Below are 19,743 nucleotides of genomic sequence, written 5' to 3' on the forward strand. Positions count from 1 at the left end.
ATATACACTATCATACATTAATTTATGAAAATAATTTTACTGAATTAAATTTAAAAAACCATCCACCCTGCCTGTTAAGTCCACATCCAATCCATCTCCAAATCATATTTCTCACCACAAACGGTCACCACCAAGTCTTTGCTCCCTTTAACACGGCGGTCATCGTCCCAGAATGTAAAACCTCATGGCACCACAATGCCTCAAAGTTTTGTTGTGATCTGAACCCCATATCGTGAATCACACATCCCCAAAGCCACTTGCTCAACTATTTCTTATGAACTTCATCCCAAAAAATTTAGCTTTTTCAAAATTGAAATTTAAAAGTGTTTAAATTCACTTAAAGATATTTTAGGTAAAAAATTATTTTCAGTGTACAAACAAATGTGTAAAAAGCATTTCCCTTTCCCAGTCATCCAAATTGTATGGTTATTGTGCACCTGATTTTATCTCACATCACCATGTAACCAATTTGGTGTGTTCTGTGGGAGAGTAATTCCTAACAACTAGCACTGCTCATGCAAAACACAAGGATTCAGTATAAAAATTATTGATGGTACATGTGAAAATCACCTCAATTTCATAAACATAGAAAAAATAATCATCTCCACGGGCAACTTACTAGTAGTTATCTAAAGTGAGCAAATAATTAGGTGGTGTATGTCTGTATGATATTGATAGGCTTTGCAGATTGCTCTGTTGTTTTGAAGCTTGTGGTTCTCTGTTTTCTTTGATATCTTGAGTTCAATAGAACTATCACCAGCATCTTTATTATTTTTCTGTTATGAGACATTCCGAAAATGAAATAGTGGTTGGCTTGCACACTGCAATTTGTAGTTCTAGTTCTATTTCTAGTTTGCTTCTTTGATCCTCTTCTCCATTTACTGGTTACCTTTCTTCTTTTTCTCTTTGACTTTCCTTTCTAATCATGTTCTGTCTGCATCAGAAATGAAAGGAAAATCATCAAGTAATGAATCTCTCCCTGGACCAGCAAAATCAGCTCTAGGACAGACTCTATTTAAATCGTAATGAACACAAGTACCTGGCCTGGAATCATCCAAACTGCCGGAATCTTCCCTAATGTCGACCCCGCCGCCTCCTCTCAGCAACGGTTTCCCGGACTCAAACTTATGGATCTTGCTCCTTTTCCCTCTCACTGTCATTGCATGTTTCCTCATAGTAATTGCAGTGGTGGCAGCGGTAGAAGTGGTGGCGAACTGGCTGATCCGCAGGTCGGAACGGCTTGTGCACGCCGCCCCACCTCTCCAAATTGCAATTGTGACCATGGCTCCTGCAGCAGCACCTCCGCCCGGTGTGATTCATTGAAACCAAAACATTACATTTCCTTGAACTATGTGTTGCTTTCATGGCTCGTTAACCATTACCATTAGGAACTTAAAATATATCTACTGCAGGCATATTGTCTACGGTTAACTTCAGTGCTGCAAGTTCTTGGCGTTGAGATTGATTAGTAAAAAGTTGAATTGGTCACAAGTTTTAAATACTTGAATTTGCTTGAGTTTTATAACTAACATTACATCCCTATCAGAGTTCTATAACTACCTTTTGTATCTCTTCAGCTAGCTTCTCACAGCATAACGTACATGTTAAAAAATCAGCCTTGCGGTTGGAGACTTGGAAGTTGGAGCACCTAAGAAATTTTTTAACTGAAATATATACGTATACATAATTGAAAACAAATTATCTGTCATTTCTACCCCATTCTTCCACCAAACCAATAATCCTAAATGTCAAAAGAACTAACATGATAGATTTGAATGAAACAGGTTTTGTATCAAATGCATTTTTCTCTTGAAATCAATTAGAAAATCGAAGGAACAAATTATAACACCAACAGACAAATAGATTTACAGAAGTGGTAGTGGTGACAGGCGAAAGAAACTTTGGAAGTGAATGTGTAACACAATAATTATTGTTGTGAATCACCTTGGAAGTCTACCTCCATTCTCAAACATGCCATAATCAACCTCAAAATTCTCTACCTATCCTAGAGGATCAACAATAAAGAAATAAGTCAAAGCTTCTTCCTCACTTGGCCAATTAAAGGATATCCAATTGGGCAAAGGGAGAATTACTTCTAAACAAAGTATCAACAACCTTAAATTGATCAACAGTACAAAAAAATAGCTAGATAAGCACTTTCCACCCTCCTGTTCTTTTAATTGATTCTTTGACAACAAAATGAAGGCAATGGTTCTGCAACACATCGTATTAACTCCTCACATGACCCTTGTTGACATTCTACGCCTTGACATGACAAGAAATCAGAGAAACAAATCCTGTATATCTCATAAGTATCCTTCCAAAAGCATCCCTCAACTACATATAGAATATCTGGAGTTTCACATCTGCATAACGATCAATTCTACTATACACAAAAACCTGTTCAAGTGCACAGATAATTCCACTAGTAAAATATAAAGCAAGAACAAATTGATTCAATCCTTAAACCTTAAAAATCCAACAAATTAGTCCTAATGCACACCTAAAAGCATTCACATATTCAACAATAGTTCTCTATCATTGAAGATTTAAGAAGGATACATGAATTAAGAATAAAGTATAATGGTAATAAATAAAATGCGTCAAACATACTTACTTTCACCAAGGTGAAACCAAACTTTCAATGTAATTTTCAGCATAGCAATCATCGATCTCATTATCAATTTTGGTGCCTTGTAATTTATTATCTCTTAGGGTATAGAGAACCCCTTGAGATAGAGTAGAAACCGACAACAACAAGGCATCTCCACTATCAGACATGAACATTGCAAAACAGGGCCACCAACTAATTTTTTCAGAGGCACTAATGCTAAACAACTGAGTCCAAGATTGGTGTACTCCAAACTCCTTCATTTGCCAAACCACAACATTACCTCTTTTACTGCTGTTATCAGAAATACATAGGTAACCTCTCAAAATCCCAATAACTGGCAGAAAACCGGGGACTTCGTCTCTACGTCGAGGACAATAAGGCAGTGACAATTGTGCATTACTTTGTTTCCCCAAATCAAATGAAACAATTTTGTACGCATCAATATCCATTAATTCGGGACCATTCTTCCCATATATATAATCTATGGGAAGAATTGCTAACCAATTAACAGCGTTACTCACATAATGTGCAGGTCCTATCAAATACAAACGGGGAAGAGGGGGGACTTGAATTCTCCACCAACGATTATCACCCTTGTTGTAAAGGTTCGCCATTGTCTCCTCGGTTCGCACATTCACCACCTTGTAGGTGTCACTTGAACAATCATAACCAAACCCAAAATAATTATAGCTTCGTGAACGTCGAGAACGAGTTTGTAAACGTGGAGAATCATGAGACATTGATCTCGTAGCTGGGTTCCAGAAACAGACCCGTCGGAAGAAACGATTTCTGTTTTCGTATCCATAGCTCAAACAAACCAACCCGTTGCATGCTCCGACGACATTGTACTCGGAAACACAATATGGTCTTTCTGCAGAATGATGACTTTCCAACAGTGAAGTTACAGAGCGAGATGAGATATATGCTCGACTAGAAACATGTACGGTTGTCAGGAAGCGTGCATGGGCAAAATCTGCATTACTTCTAGAAGTTGAACGGTGAAGGTGCAGTTTTACAAAGTGAGAATCAGAGATGAGAGAGTTCCATGATTTGGACACAGACCTGAATCGCACTAGAGATTTCACCGGAAGCCATGACAATATTTCCATGACAAGTTCTACATGGAGCAACGGAGGAAGTTGTTTTGGTGGGCGTGGGCTTCCCAAGTTGCAGAGATAGTATATTAAGCTTGATAGTATATTCAGAATTTCTAACCCCATCTTCTATTCCAAGCTGTTAAGGTTCCTCTGTTCAATACCACTTGGTTCAGAGCGGCAGCTTCTGAAATGCATGCAGTGGAAGATCAAAATCCGTCTAGGAAGGGGCGGTGAATCAGGGTTTTTTTTATTTGAGGAATGTCCGAAATATACTAACATGATTCAAAAGGATTTGTCGGTGGCTATGTGGTGAAAGTCTTGATGGAAAAGACCTATATCACCCAAGTCATTGAAAAAATAAAAACACCAAAAATTTCAATTATCATAAATACCTAACTCCCCTAACTTGATTCTTAAAGATAATTAAAGTAGTTTTTAAAGGGGTAGTTTAGTTGGTAATGCAGACTGAGTGTGTGGGAAGAATTCTCAGGTTCGATCCCCGTACAATAAATTATTTTAAGATGATTTAAGTGATCCCTGGTGTGACTAGTTGATTCTTTTCTAAAGTAAACGAATAATTTTTTTGTTCGCAATGACAACAAAAATCATGAAAAATATGTGGAAATGAGAGGAATGAAAAAGGGAGTTTTGAATAAATTACGGATACTAAGTTAGGTGGTGTATGATATTGATAGTCTTGGCAGGTTGCTCTGTTTTTCCAATTGAAGCTTGTGGTCCTCCCTTGTTTTGTTTGATATGTTGAATTCAATAGAATTATTACCACAATGTTTATTGTCTCTTATACAGGACATTCCTAAAATGAAAGAGTGATTGGCTTGCACTGCAATTTGCAGCTCTAATTCTAGCTCTAGTCCTAATTAGCTTCTGCCTTTTGTACCAGACACTACAGAGCTTGATCCTCTGCACCAGAAATGAGTGAAAAAGAGGTATGCTACTGCTACTCACCTCAAAATAAAAACGATAAACCAAACGAGCATAAGAATCATCCACACTGCCGGAATCCTCCCCAATGTCGACAGCACGGCCTCCTCTCAGCAACGGTTTCCCGCCTGACCCATTTTCGAACCCAAACTTCAGGTTCTGGCTCTCTGTCTTTTACATTTTAATTGCATTGCTCTTAGTACTAATGGCAGCTGGGAAAGTGGTGGCGGTCTGGTTGAGCCGCAGGTCGAAACGGCTAGTGCACGCCGCTGAAGAAGGTGCTGATGATGGTGTGGCCATGCCGCCGCCTCTTCAAATCGAAATTGTGCCCGCTGCTCCTGCTCCTGCTCCAGCTTGGTTTCCTTTTCTGGGGTAGCAACTTCTCCATGCAAAGAATGAAGAAATATAGGTTCTTCTTCCTCAAAGAATGGTCATAACAGTTTTTTGTTTACAGTTCATGTTGATGTCATGTAGTTTTCTATCTGGACAATGTACGCTGACAGTGTTTGGCATCACAATGCTTATTTTGCACCAATAGGTAACTCTGTTTTTATAACAGTCAGATAGTATGAAACACTTTAATTTCTTTCTGATAGATATAGAGTAACATGAGAAGAATAGAAGCTTAAAACATTCAATTATGGCTTCCACGATCAGAAATTGCGAAAGTATCATTAGATTAGATCCAAAGAAGGACCCATGTTCATATTTTTACAATGAATCAAGCTGACTAACAGCTCTGGAATTGGTTACTTCATTAGTATTGAGAACATTCTGCTATCATCTTAAAATCTTGTCCATTTACAAGTTGACTGAATTCATGGTCATGCTGCTGCAAACACTGTTATGTACTGAAATTAATTTTTTATACATTGCGAATGACTAGCATTACAGCATAATGGGAGTTGCAACTTGAAACCTAGTAAAAAATGGGAAGTTCTTGTATTCCGATCAGGCGATCACCAAGTTTCACCCATTTTTCTCTCAATTTTTGAAACCAGTACCTTTCCTACTCCAATACTCCTGTCAGAGGTCTTCTTCTAACCTTTCCAATCCAGTAGAGTCCAAGGCTTCTAAACTCATCTGAATCCCTTTAAGGTGCACTCCCAACCTACATTTTCTTTGAAAAATATTAATCAAACTTCTGTTTATTAAACTATGGAGATAGTTGTTTATTAAATTGATACATGTTTTCAAACTCGACTGTTTATTCCTAATATCAGTGAATAGAGTCAAGAAAAAGAAATCAAAAATAAGTTGGGACAATCAACTCTTATCATTTATAAACTTTACATAGGTGATGGACATCTTGGTAATGGATTGAAAATGACAGAGGAGCTCGAAATAGTGGTCATAACAGTTTTTGTTTACAGTTCATGTTGACGTCACATAGATTTCTATCTGTACAAGTAAGCTTACAGGGTTTGGTATCACATTGCTTGTTTTGCACCAATTGGTTTGAAAGTCTTTTGTATCCCAATTGCATTTCCTTGGGACATCAAAGCTTCCCGAATATATTTCTTCTTCTTAAGCTTCTTGATCATCCTCAGCCGTTTAGGGTCAACAATTTTCTTTCTTTTTTCCAATTTCTCTTTCCTTCCCTCAGCGTCAGCTTCAATGACTTCACCTCTCTTATCATCAGGTAACAAAGCCAATCTGCGAAATTTCTTGGGACTCACAACTTCCAGTTTCTCAGCAATTTCCTTGAATGCTGGAACGAGGCCACGCCTTATAAAGCATCCATTGACAAGCTGCATTGAATTTGATTCAGGGAGACCTGGGGCATCTTTTAACTCAAGATCCAGGCAAAATGGGGAGTCTTTTAACCACATCCTGAGGGAGTGAGCCTTGGCTACAAGGACGCCGTGCCGTGTCTTACAAGGAAGGAAAGGAGAACCCATTTCCCAAAGGCATGCCTTCAATGTGCTATCAAGGGATACCATGTTATACTCTGCTGTTCCTGTTATGAGTACAACTGATTTTGGTGACTCTGGAGAGCCCTGCAAGGAGGCATCCTGCAACGAGATCAAAAACATTTGAGGTCAAACAGAGACAAGCAAGGGTCAATTAAATATTATCATCACATTTGTCATAAACATTTGAAAACATATACGGGTTCATAATAGTATTAGTATAGAATATAAAACTAAATTATACGGATGTGGGTGGGTTGGTCATAAATTCATACCTGAATCTGGGTGGTATTTGCAGGTTTAGTGTAACAAATGCATCACGCTTTAACAATAACCCTAGATGACATAGTTATATTCGGAGGAAGTTGGCTTTGCAGATATTTATAAAAAAAAAATCATATGATACATAACATAACTGAAAGTCGGGCCATGCCCAATCTCAAAACTTGGCAAGTATTATTTCCGTGAAAATAACAATATATTGATGAGTATTAGTTATAAAATTGTATCCTTAGAAGTTAGAACGTAGAAGTGAAAAACCCATAGACAATTTTAATAGTAACTTGGGAAAGAGAGTTCACCTGCATGTGGTCAAGCCACAATGTAAGACCAACAAGAGCTGAACCAGCTGATAGTTTTCTGAAATCAGCCCCCCAGTCCTTCTCAGCAACTCTGCAATTTAGATACAAGCAATAAGTAACCTAATAGCCGGTAACAATTCAGTTGAAAATTGAAATAAAGAGAAATGCCGTGTCTCAGTAGTTTACGACATCAATAAAAGTATATCACAGTTAAGAACTCTGGAAAATGACCTTTAATACACACCTAAATACATCACGGCGATAAATGCTTCTCTTGATTGCTAATTGGAAAACCCACGATGCGCTGGCCCGGAGTTCAAATGCCCACAAGAGATCCACCAAAGCATTGACAAAGTTAAACGCTGCATTATCTTCCACGTGTTCTAGTCTCTCCAGACATTGGTCAACCTCTGAAACTAGTGACTCAGATTTTTCTCTAAGAAGCCTACAGAACAATTAGTATAACTTAACTGGAGAAAAATGGAAGAGCCAGCCTGTGTTGCTCATGCTTAATAACTATAAGGAACTGCTTTTTTTCCATTAAAAAAATCGATCAATACCTGATTGGAAGATCAAATCCAACACCTTGCAGTGCATTTAAAAGATTAATGGCTTCATTTGATCCCTCAGACAAGCTTGCAGCTCTGATAAAGCATGTCCATATTCGATGGTCGGGTTCAATTGCTGCTTCCTTCATCTCTTTGAGCATTTCAATTCCAGCTTTAACATCTCCCTTTTTGAGATATGCATCAATAACAGAGCTATAAGGAAGGGTATCCTGTACCTGTCCAGTTGTTCTCAAGTTTTTAAGGACTTTCTCAGCTTCCTCAGGCTGCCCAGATTTACCATAAGAAACCATAAGTAAATGCATGGTGGCAATAGTGGGCTCTATCCCTGCTTCTTTCATCATGGCCAGCAGATTTTCCGCTTTCAAATGATCCCCAGAAGTTCTGTACATTTTCATCATCAAATGATAAAAAGAGCGGTCTAGTTTATGGCCGTCCGATCTAAGTTCTTCAAAAAGTTCCTCGGCCTGATCATACAATTGTTGCTTACCAAATGCTGCAATCATGCTTCTGTATGTGTCTCGCTTAGGTTCTAGACCAAGTTTTCTCATTTTATGCATCAGTGATAAACCTTCTTCTGGTTTATGGTCCCTGCAGTACATTATGATTAATGTATTATAAGTTTCCTCATCCGGTTCAAGACCAGCACCTTGAATCTTCTGGTAAATGATACCCATGTTTTTAAAATCTTCAATGCCTGAATATAATTTAAGAATAGAATTGAAAATTTGAAGATCAGGCTTAAATCCCGCCTCTTCGATCTCACATAACATGGCTTCTACATCCCTTACTCTTTTGAATTTGCACAGCAATCCAATCATTATTCTGTAAAGATGTATGGTAGGCAAATAACCGGCAGCTTTCATTCCATGGTATACTTTCTGCACCTCAAACAAGTTTCCTTCCTTAGCAAATGCTTCAAGCATCAAAAGAATAGAACTTTTACTAACTTGGAACCCCATGTCTTGCAACTCCTGGATTACCACATAAAGCTCAGTTAGTCTCCCATCAACAATTAAAGCTTGTAATAGACCATTTATGGAATCTACAGTTGGGGAAGGGCCATGTTTCATCATTGTATTAAAAATAGCTCTAGCTCGTTCATAACAGCCACTGAATGCATAAGCATGTATTAAAGCATTCCAGATCTTTCTATCCACTTCTGAACATCTTTGCCTAAGATTCCCCACTAAACTTTCAGCCTTCTGCCATATCTTCAACTTCCCATATGTGTCTATGATATCAACATAAACAGATACATTATCAAGTATAGTGTCATTTTTCTCTGCATGATGCAACAAATGGTGGGCTGTCTCAGGTAAGCCCATTCTACAGTACACAGACACCATAGCCTGGTACAGAGATTCAGATGGCTCAACACCACTGAATCTCATGTCAGAGAAAATCTGAGAAGCTAAGTCAAAGTGTTCATTCTGCACACATTCCTTAATAAGAGATTCAAACATAGTACAACTGCTAAATAAACCAAGTCCTCCTTTACTTCTATATTCCTCCAAGGCTGCATCTAGCTTTTTAGCCTTGCAAAGTATAATAATGAGTGCTTCTGTGATCAATTGAATATCATCTGGAGCATATTCTCTCAAGAATTCAAGAAGTTCACATGCTTCTGAGTATCTAGAAGATGAGCTATATGAGCTCATAATGGATAAAAAAATCTCATGATCCAATTTATAGCCACTGCTGATGGCAACCTTCAACATTTTAGCGGCGTGATCAAAACATCCCCCATTAACAAGAACCGATGAAATACCTTGTGGATTCATACCACTCAGTTCTTCCATATCTCTTACAATTCTTTCAACAACATCCCCCATGTTTTCCCTCACAAGCGCATGTAGCATGACCTCATAGAGACCACTGTCCGGTGTAAAACCTTCGCGAATCATTTCCTGATACAACTTCATACCCTTTTTTATCTCATTGAACCTCATAAAGAAATCCACCATAACTGAGTATGCTAGACGATCAGGTTTGATCCCTGACCTGCGCATGCAGTCAAATGTCTCTTTGGCCTCCACTCGTTTTCCAGCCTTAGCATAAGCACAGATTAAAGCACTATACGTGTGCAAAGTAGGCTTAACTCCTGCATCCAACATTTCCGACATCACGTTTGCAGCTTCCGCGATCTTACTTGCTTTCCCTAGTGAATCTATCAAAACTGTATATGTAACCGCATCAGGGTTCCTGCCAGCTGATTTCATGTCTCTGTAGAGCTGCAATGCCTGGTCGTGCCGACCTTGCTTTCCATACATGTGTAAGATAGTGTTGTATGTCATCTCATCCCTGCCAAACCCCTTTTTCACCATTTCTTCACCAACATCCCTTACCTTTTCTGTATTTCCTTCTTTTGCAAAAGCATACAACAAAGAATTGTAAGTGACTGCATCAGGGAAAAATCCTTTAGACTCCAAATCTTTAAATAGACGCTCAGCTTTCATAGGAAATCCGCATCTTCCATAAACCGAAATCATAGCATTGTAAGTCCACAAATCAGGCTGACACTGTTGGGTCTCCATGTCGTTAAAAATGGCAACTGCTTCCTCCAAATTCGACTCTCTTGAACAAGCACTGATAAGGGTATTGTAAGTTATAATATCAGGTCTAAGACCAGACTTTCTCACTTCATCTAAAAGCTGAATAGCTAAATTATTCACCATTGCACCAGATTTCAACCTGGCATTAATCAAAGTATTGAAACTCACCAGGTCAGGCTCACACCCTCTTTCACGCATTACATCGAGCAACTCCTTGACATTGTTGAAGCGACCATTCCGCGCATAAACACCCATCATGGCATTGTAAACTTGGACAGTATCCCCCATAGTTGACTCAGCCCTCGTGAAAATCTCAACAGCAAGCGCTTCCTGATTAGCCTTCCCCAGCACACCCAAAATGGTGGCAACCATCCTCGCATTGGGCGCGTACCAATGGCGCAAATTCAAGCACTCATAGAGCTCAAGCGCGCGTTGCCAGCTAGTTTGACCCACCCATTTCACCAGAAAGCAGAAATCAGTAGGTGTCATCTGAACTTTACGCTCTTCCAACACATCAGCCACAAACTCCTCTGGCTTCAACCCTAGAATCCTATCCGTCAAATACTTCACCCTTTCCCTCCAATTCTTATCTCTTTTCAACGCCAATTTGCTCATTTTTCTTGCCCTTGTCTTCCTACGCTTCAACATAGCTTCATTTTCTAGGGTTTTCTCACCCAGTTTTGGGGTTTCTTCTACTTCCTCAGAAGGTGGAGACTTTATAGTGAAAACATGGTTTTCAGCCAATTGGGTATGCGAAGAAGTACAAGGGTAGGTTTCTGAGAGCTTCAAGTGGGGCCATCTGACAGAAGGTGATGCTCTGCTATAGGTGAATTTAACAGAGACGCTTTTGTTGTCATTGTTAGTATTGGATTGTGGAGAAGAGGAAGCAGTGTCATCGGTGACGGTGGTGGAATTTGAAGAGGAAGAAGGAGGAGCGGCGTGTCTGGGTGGTGGCTTTGAGTCTGGTCGGTGTATGGAAGTGAAAGTGAGCAATCTAGAGCCTGAACCTGAAACAGAGAGAACAGACATGTTTGTTTTTGTTTACTAAGTTTAAACGATGGTGGATGGGTTTGTCTGTTGCAATTGCAACTCATACGTTCGGGTGTTTTGAGGCATGATGCTTATCATTTTAGGATAGGCCAATGTGGAAAGAAAGAAGCAATGAGAGCAGAAAATGTGTAGTGTAGTGTAGAGGGAAGGGGATGAGGAAGGAGGAGAATGACAATTTTGGTTCAGAAGCTCTTCTGGCTTTTGATATTTGTGTTATCCAACTAGATATTTTTCTTGGCGGGGAGGGATGATCCTTGGGAATTAGATTTCCCACCCCCTGTTTTAGATTTCCCACCCCATTTAAAAGTGGGGAAAAACCAATATTGTCCCTCCGTGTTTTAGTCCGAAACTTCAACCTTCGGATCAGTACGAAACTTCATCCTTCGGATTAGTATGAAACTTCAACTTCTGGACACCTCTGACAGATTCTACCACCTTTTTCAGCACCATTACTCCATAGCTTCACCTACCTCACCACCATTATGACCTGCATAAACTCCTCAACCACCCAACCACCCCCCATTTATGGCTGAACACACTGTTTGGATGGGTCCTCGTGTTATTACCAACTTTGATTTAACAGACATAACAGAAGATTGATAATATGATTCATGTTTGTAATGTTGTAACCATGTATGTAACCATGTCTGTAACCATATTATTAGCAAGAATATTTTCCTTCAGTATTGTAACGAGGTCTGTTTGTCCCATATTATTGTCACTGCATTTTCACGTTTCTGTCTTTGTGACAGTATCTGGTTTGAAAGATCCGAATCTTGAAGTTTCATATTAATCCGGTTTTTCAACTCTCGGACGTCTAAAAAAGGGGGGTGGTAAATTTAATTATGAAGCAGTCCGAAACTTATAGTCCTGGATTGATCCGAAACTTAAAGTCCTGGATTGATCCGAAACTTAAAGTCCTGGACAGATTCGAAACTTAAAGTCCTAGATAACTCTTACCAAGCAGCAGAATGCAGTAAGTTAAAACCAAACCAAAAGGCATATTCATCAATTACAATCTCAACCACCACCACAATTACAAACCAAACATTTCAACCCAACAATTCGTTAGGCAAGTCCTCCAAGACGGCCACGACACCGATCATGTTATTTTAACTGTAACTAAAGAATCCGAACTTTTAACTCTCGGACTAGTCCAGAACATCAACCTCTGGACTGGTATGGAGGTTTAAGTCCCGGAGGGTAGTCCCGACATTTTTTTAAAAAGGCTAGGGTGGCAATTCTAAAACAGGGGGTGGGAAATCTAATTCCCATGATCCTTTATTAGGATCTACTCGATAAATGACTTAATTATATGGCTATTCATTTTAATTTAGTGTTGCTAGCATTCCTCTTGAAATAAGATGATTTTAGTTCTTGTTTGAGTTTGAGTTCGAGTTGGAGCTTCAATCACTTTGTTCGGTGTCCGGCTAAAGCTTATGTGTCATGGTTTCAATCCTCTGGCCGAATATTTAGCAAGTGATATGAGCTCGAGCTAATATGATAACAAAAAACATGATACTTTTCGAAAAACATATGTTTAGTGATTAAAATTATGAAATGCTAATTATTGCAATTGAGGGAACCCTCCTTCAAAATATCAATCATTGACGTCGCCTTTGAGCTTGACCGACATTCCTTTTACACGATAATCAACACAAGCTCTTGCCAATTAAGACAACAAAAATCAACTCATTATTGCCAATCTTGTTAATCCTCCACCCATTAAATGTGAAGCTTCATTAACTCTTGTATCGCTCAGACCTTAAGACTAATTTCAGAGGGCTAGATTGTTCGCTTTCCATCGTCAAGCTTCACCTCCTCAAAGATGCTCTCTCCAACAAATTAACGGTCTTCCTCATAACTTATACATACGTGCTTATGATTATAAGTAAGAGTTTTAAGTAGTAACATACTTATTTTTTTTCAAATGACGTACATAAGGTAAATAATTATTTATTTATATTTTGGTTATAAGAGAAAAATAAATAATTATTTTATTCGATTTGTCCTTTCTAAATCTATTTAATAATTTATTCATCGTTAATATTAATGTACGATATACTATGGTTGTCTTTGAACTGTGCTGCACTTGTCTTGTTTGTTTGTAACAGAAACAACACAAGATAGTAGCATGGATATGCAATCCGTTTTCTGCTCTAATCAAATTTCACTGTCACGCAATCATGGTGGTGCTCTTCGTTGCTCGTCTCATGCAACTGCTATCCAATTCAGTAAAATCCCCAACTCTCTCAATTCCTCAAATCTCTGGATTCGAAACAAGGTTGTTAATTCAGAATCTGATACCAAAACAACGCTTTTTCCAAATCCTGAAGCTCCTAGACCCGGGGAAGAGCTTTCCAGCGAGTTTTACAGCCAATTAATCAGCAAGTGTTGCAAAGAAGGAAACTTGGATAGAGCTATGTCCCTTCTTGCTCAGATGGAAGCTTTGGGGTTTCAGCTCAGTTCATATTCCTATACCCACTTAATTGAAGCCCTTGGAAATGTTGGAAGAACTTCAGAGGCTGATATGCTGTTCAAGGAAATGATTTATTGTGGGCTTAAACCCAGGTTGAATTTGTACAACATTTTGCTCAGAGGGTTTTTGAAGAAAGGCCTGTTAGGACTTGCAAATGGGCTCTTGAAGGAAATGGTTGATTCAGGTATTTGGAGGACTAGAGAGACATATGAGATCTTATTGGATTACTTTGTGAGTGCTGGGAGGTTGGAAGATACATGGTCAACAATCAATGAGATGAAGATGAAAGGGTTTCAACCTAACTCATTTGTGTATAGCAAGATTGTTGGGCTTTATAGGGACAATGGGATGTGGAAGAAAGCAACTGAGGTTTTGGAAGAGATCAGAGAGAGGAAAATTTCTTTAGACACCCATATTTATAATAGTATTATTGATACCTTTGGGAAATATGGTGAATTGGGTGAAGCATTGAAGCTGTTTGTGAAAATGCAGAAAGAAGGTGTGAGGCCAAATATAGTGACATGGAATTCATTGATTAAGTGGCACTGTAGAGAGGGTGATTACACGAAAGCCCTTAATTTGTTTTCTGATATGCAAGAGCAAGGATTGTATCCTGACCCTAAGATCTTTGTCACCATTATTAGCTGCTTGGGGGAGCAGGGAAAGTGGGATACAATAAAGAAATGTTTTGAAAGCATGACAAGCAGGGGGAATAAAAAATATGGGGCGGTTTATGCTGTTTTGGTGGATATTTTTGGACAATATGGGAAGTTTCAGAATGCTGAGGAGTGTGTACAAGCTCTGAAGTCCGAAGGTGTGCTAGTTTCACCAAACATTTTTTGTGCGTTAGCAAATGCTTATGCTCAGCAGGTATACTACTTTTATCTTGCTCCTTTTGCGCGGACCTGGGTATAACTATTTACACAAGAAGCACAAATACTTTAAAGTAGTTTATGTTCGTAATAAGAAGGGGAAAAAGATAGATCCTTACTTGATTTGATTTCTTGTCAGGGCTTATGTGAACAGGCTATTAAGGTGCTTCAGATCATGGAAGGGGAGGGAATTGAGCCAAATATTGTTATGCTCAATATGTTAATCAATGCATTCAGTAATGCTGGGAGATATATGGAAGCAATGTCTGTTTATCATCATATAAAAGAAAGTGTAAGCCTTCTTAGTTACCAATAGAAATATTATGTTTTAATTTTACTAATGCAATATTCCATTTTCAATTTCTGATGGTATTGCTGTAACTTCATGAAGGGTGTTAGCCCTGACTTGGTCACCTACACCACTCTTATGAAGGCATTTATACGGGCCAAAAAGTTTGATGAGGTGCTGCAAATTCTTTTACTATTTTGTTATTTCCATGACTGTAAGATCTAGTTGCCTTATTCATGCTGATACGGTTATGTTTAGGTTCCCATTATTTACAAGCGAATGGAGACTGATGGATGCACTCCTGACAGAAAAGCGAAACAGATGTTACAAGATGCATTAACTGCGCTTGAACGAAGGAGCACATGAGAAATATATTTAACTTAGGGATGGAAACATCGGAGCCATTAACTTGTTCTTGGTCATTTGAAAATTATACATGTATTGCTGAATCCATGGTGAGCATTCTACTGTCTTGTTATTGTATTTGATGATATATACTTGACTTGCTGGCGAAAATTAAGGATTTCTACAATGTCCACCTTTGCTAGTGAAACAGGGATGACAGTTGACACAAGATGATGAGATTGAGATCCCTCGTGTGTACTGCCTAGATTGTTGAAAGGGCAGGGGAGGACAATGATCATCATGTGTGTGGCAGAGTCTCCTTGAAGGTTGAAAGGTGCCGTATCGAGATGGACATTTGTGGTAACATAAAATGGTTGCTAGAGAAGCAAATTAAGGTTCTTTTTGTGATATTGGGTATTTCAGCTGATTGAGAATGATACCTAGTTGGAGGTTATTAGCTGCAAGAGATTCAATGATGTGCTATCATTGGCTAATTATCGTGTGGGGACGTGGATCCAGAGACAATTTGTCATGACCATTTATAGTGCAAGGAAAGTCTGAAGTTGGCTTAGGATGCACTGAAGGCCTTGATCTTCAACACTTCATTTGGAAGACTAGCCTACAGGAATGATGTTTACAAGAAGGTGCTATTTATATGCGTTTAGCACCATTAATGTTGAATGATAGAAGAATGCAGCTGGGAATGGGGTAGTGCTTGAAGGGTAAATCGTCCTTATACACTTGGATAGGGTGAGAAAAAGGGTGATAAATGATATGATGACAAAGAAGAGTGTGATACAAAGAAAAAATCAGGTGGAGAAAGATGGAGATACCCTTGAGATGTATAAAAATCATTGTTGATACTTGAAACAACAATGCTGATTCTCTCATTCCAATGTTTCTGTAGTGGTGTGACTGCTGTTCTCCCTGACTATAGTTTGTAAATATTATTTCATCATGCAGAATAATACTTGAAACAAAATACAAATGAAGCAACAATTAAGGAGTGTTTACCAATTGATTCAACTAAGGTTATATGGTTTTCTCTCCATTTTAAAAGGTTCAATGCAATGCTCCTAGTCCTAGAAGAGATAGAAAATCATAGTTCAAAAACTGAAGTGGACCAATATAAATTCAATCAAGTAAATATTACAAAATAATTGAACTAGTGTATTACTCCTCTGTTTCATTTTGTTTCACGTATTCTTTTATCTCCTTTTCATAATATCGACGGAGAATTAAAAAAAAATTCCAATTAAATTTGCATTAAACTTGGTTGTGGATACTAAATAAATGTATTTAATATTGTTCGAAATTTTATTTTAATTAAAAGATAAAAAATGATAGAATGTGAATAAACAACTTTCCCGATATAAAAAATGCCCAGAAAAAATTTTACAAAACTTGTACCAAATGCAAAAATATTGTATTGTCATATCTCATTTCTCTAACTTTTTTTCTTATAGGTATAGGAACAAAACATGATTCATAAGCCAATTATTGTTTTAGTCAATGAAACAAAAAGTTAAGGCAGATGGGTCTTAAAACTTAAAAGCCGTTTGGGCATTTTCCACCAAACACCTTAAGCTGATTGACTGCGCAGCCAGCCACAGCCAGCCATTGACCAAACAAAGTAAGAAATTGTTGAATGAAAATGTGACCTTCAGCTACCACACTTCAATCCACTTTTCCCACCCACCTTCACTCACACACACATATAAATACCTATCTCCCCCTCACAACTTTGCAAACCACAACACAACGTTCTCTAACACAACCAACAACTACTGCAACTGAGTGCCGCACACTTGAGCTCAAATTACAGTGCTTCATTTGCTATCCAAATTTATATCTTCCCCAACAAACTTCATTTCAGAGACAAAGAATTTCGAGATGGTGAGTGTAGCTGAGATTCGCAAGGCTCAGAGAGCTGAAGGACCAGCAACTATCTTTGCTATTGGCACTGCTAATCCTCCTAATTGTGTTGATCAAAGCACTTACCCTGATTTCTACTTCAGAGTCACCAACAGTGAACACAAAACAGAGCTCAAGGAGAAATTTCAGCGCATGTGTAAGCATTCTTCTCTTGGTCTCTCCAGTTTTTTCTATATAACATATATTTACATTGCTAGACAGACTAGTCATTAATTATCAGATTGATTTTGGCTTTTTCTTGAGTTTGTTGTATTAATGTTGTTTCTTTATAATTCATTTCAGGTGACAAGTCTATGATCAAGAAGAGATATATGCACTTGACAGAAGATCTTTTGAAAGAGAATCCTAACATGTGCGCTTATATGGCACCTTCTCTGGATGCTAGGCAAGACATGGTGGTTGTAGAGGTACCTAGACTAGGCAAAGAGGCTGCTGTCAAGGCTATCAAAGAATGGGGTCAGCCTAAGTCCAAGATTACCCACTTAATCTTTTGCACCACAAGCGGTGTGGATATGCCCGGTGCTGATTATCAACTCACCAAACTCTTAGGTCTTCGCCCGTATGTGAAAAGGTACATGATGTACCAACAAGGGTGCTTTGCAGGTGGCACGGTGCTTCGTTTGGCTAAAGACTTGGCTGAGAACAACAAAGGTGCTCGTGTGCTAGTTGTTTGTTCTGAACTTACTGCAGTTACCTTCCGTGGCCCTAGTGACACTCACCTGGACAGCCTTGTTGGGCAAGCATTGTTTGGAGATGGAGCCGCTGCACTAATTGTGGGTTCCGATCCGATACCAGAAGTTGAGAAACCTCTGTTCGAGCTAGTTTGGACTGCACAGACAATTGCTCCAGATAGTGAAGGAGCCATTGATGGTCACCTTCGCGAAGTTGGATTGACATTTCATCTCCTTAAAGATGTTCCTGGGATTGTTTCAAAGAACATTGAGAAAGCACTAATTGAGGCCTTCCAACCACTAGGCATATCTGATTACAACTCAATTTTTTGGATTGCACACCCAGGTGGCCCAGCAATTCTAGACCAAGTTGAGCAGAAGTTGGACTTAAAACCTGAAAAGATGAGGGCCACTAGAGAAGTTCTAAGTGAATATGGTAACATGTCAAGTGCATGTGTCCTATTCATCTTAGATGAAATGAGAAGGAAATCAGCTCAAGGTGGACTCAAAACCACTGGTGAAGGACTTGAATGGGGTGTGCTATTCGGTTTTGGACCTGGACTTACCATTGAAACTGTTGTTTTGCGTAGTGTGGCTATATAATATGCCTGGTTATTTGATTTTGTATCTATGAGAAAGAATAAACTCATATCGAGTTTGATTATGTATGTTCAAATTAAAGTAATGAATGGCTAATTGCTTGTATTCATTTGTTTTAAAAATGAGTACTTTACAATTTAGAGGTAAATGTTCTCTACATATAAAGATAATGAAGAAATAAAGATCCTTGCTACTAGCTTCTTTGTTTTTAAGTAATGTAAGTCATGCTTCTGGCTTGTAATATTTGTATTCGATTTACAATAGATGTATATTCTTTCAATCAATCAATGTACCTTAAAACTCTTGTGTTTTACAAAATAAATTACTCAACATGATCTACTTATTATATTAGAATAGCTTCATCAGGTTACACTGTTGTGTTTTATTGTATAATGCAACAATTATTAATCTGATATGTGAAAACCAGTGGTCTTAGTTTGGTTGTAGACCGATTAAGGTATTGACAGCCAATCCTGCCCACAGAAACTAGCTCCTTGCTGTCGTCAAAGTTCAAGGTAGCAGCAGGGGAATTTACAAGTACTGCAATAAGATATGGATATGGTGTACTCTAGGCATTTTCAGGTGCATATTTAAATGAACTTTCTCTGATATCATTGTATTTGTTCTTGGCTTAAGAAGTTTGTCCTAGAGTTAATTTTTGATTACATCCTGGAAGAAAGAAACCACAAATTTGTAATTGGTACTATTACTTAATGAGCCTTCATGTATGCCATCTTTGAACAGCAAGCTAGTTGGACTTATGAGTTGCTAACTATAGATTCAGATTCAGATAAGTGGACCTTCATGTATACATCCATTCAATGTTTGCTGCCTATCCTCTTTCACTGATAAGTCATGGATTTCAAAACATTCTCATTAACGATCATGATGTTGCTTCTATTTATGTTTCTGACTTGATATGGTGTTTTATACTAAAGAAGCAGAATGGGTGCTCACTCTGCGTAGATCACACACATGATGCTCCCACTAAGCTTCTTTTGAATCTTCACCAAGAGCACGCTTGCTCCACATAGATCTCACGCAGTTCTCGCACAGAAGCGCGATCAGGTCTTTAACGGAGCCTCCCGGAGTCAGTGAAGTGTCTTCACTGCAGATGATGATAACTGATTTTGGGTGGCTAGATTATTAGCTGTGATGCATTTGGAGAGATTTTGGTGCTTTCTAGCTTCATAAGCCAAGTCGTTTGTACTTTGTAGTTTGTAGTGTGACTCGC

General features: G+C 38.5%; 4 protein-coding genes across 5 annotated transcripts; 2 read left to right on the forward strand and 2 right to left on the reverse strand.

The window, feature by feature from the left end:
- Positions 1-1,913: 1,913 nt before the first annotated feature.
- On the reverse strand, positions 1,914-3,910 carry LOC130735904 (F-box/kelch-repeat protein At3g23880-like). The gene has a single exon (XM_057587776.1). It carries the CDS (start codon positions 3,832-3,834, stop codon positions 2,620-2,622), a length of 1,215 nt encoding a protein of 404 aa, XP_057443759.1. The 5' UTR covers positions 3,835-3,910; the 3' UTR covers positions 1,914-2,619.
- Positions 3,911-5,899: 1,989 nt separating this feature from the next.
- LOC130741299 (pentatricopeptide repeat-containing protein At3g18110, chloroplastic) lies at positions 5,900-11,507 on the reverse strand. Its single transcript, XM_057594151.1, has 4 exons — positions 7,708-11,507; positions 7,392-7,592; positions 7,148-7,238; positions 5,900-6,668 (listed from the first exon to the last, which is right to left on the reverse strand). The coding sequence occupies exons 1-4, from the start codon at positions 11,295-11,297 to the stop codon at positions 6,084-6,086; spliced, it is 4,467 nt and encodes a 1,488-aa protein (XP_057450134.1). The 5' UTR covers positions 11,298-11,507; the 3' UTR covers positions 5,900-6,083.
- A 1,891-nt stretch (positions 11,508-13,398) lies between these two features.
- Positions 13,399-16,291, forward strand: LOC130741303 (pentatricopeptide repeat-containing protein CRP1, chloroplastic-like). 2 transcript variants are annotated; one of them, XM_057594154.1, is made up of 5 exons: positions 13,399-14,667; positions 14,809-14,961; positions 15,061-15,132; positions 15,217-15,413; positions 15,507-16,291. In XM_057594154.1, the coding sequence occupies exons 1-4, from the start codon at positions 13,453-13,455 to the stop codon at positions 15,322-15,324; spliced, it is 1,548 nt and encodes a 515-aa protein (XP_057450137.1). In that variant the 5' UTR covers positions 13,399-13,452; the 3' UTR covers positions 15,325-15,413; positions 15,507-16,291. The 2 variants fall into 2 exon arrangements, with proteins under 2 accessions (XP_057450137.1, XP_057450138.1); XM_057594155.1 differs by having other exon boundaries at positions 15,515-16,291.
- Positions 16,292-17,038: 747 nt separating this feature from the next.
- Positions 17,039-18,614, forward strand: LOC130741305 (chalcone synthase 4-like). Its single transcript, XM_057594156.1, has 2 exons — positions 17,039-17,374; positions 17,521-18,614. The coding sequence occupies exons 1-2, from the start codon at positions 17,197-17,199 to the stop codon at positions 18,510-18,512; spliced, it is 1,170 nt and encodes a 389-aa protein (XP_057450139.1). The 5' UTR covers positions 17,039-17,196; the 3' UTR covers positions 18,513-18,614.
- Positions 18,615-19,743: the final 1,129 nt, after the last annotated feature.

Source organism: Lotus japonicus, chromosome 2 (assembly GCF_012489685.1).
Source record: "Lotus japonicus ecotype B-129 chromosome 2, LjGifu_v1.2".
In the NCBI taxonomy this organism is placed as follows: domain Eukaryota; kingdom Viridiplantae; phylum Streptophyta; class Magnoliopsida; order Fabales; family Fabaceae; genus Lotus; species Lotus japonicus.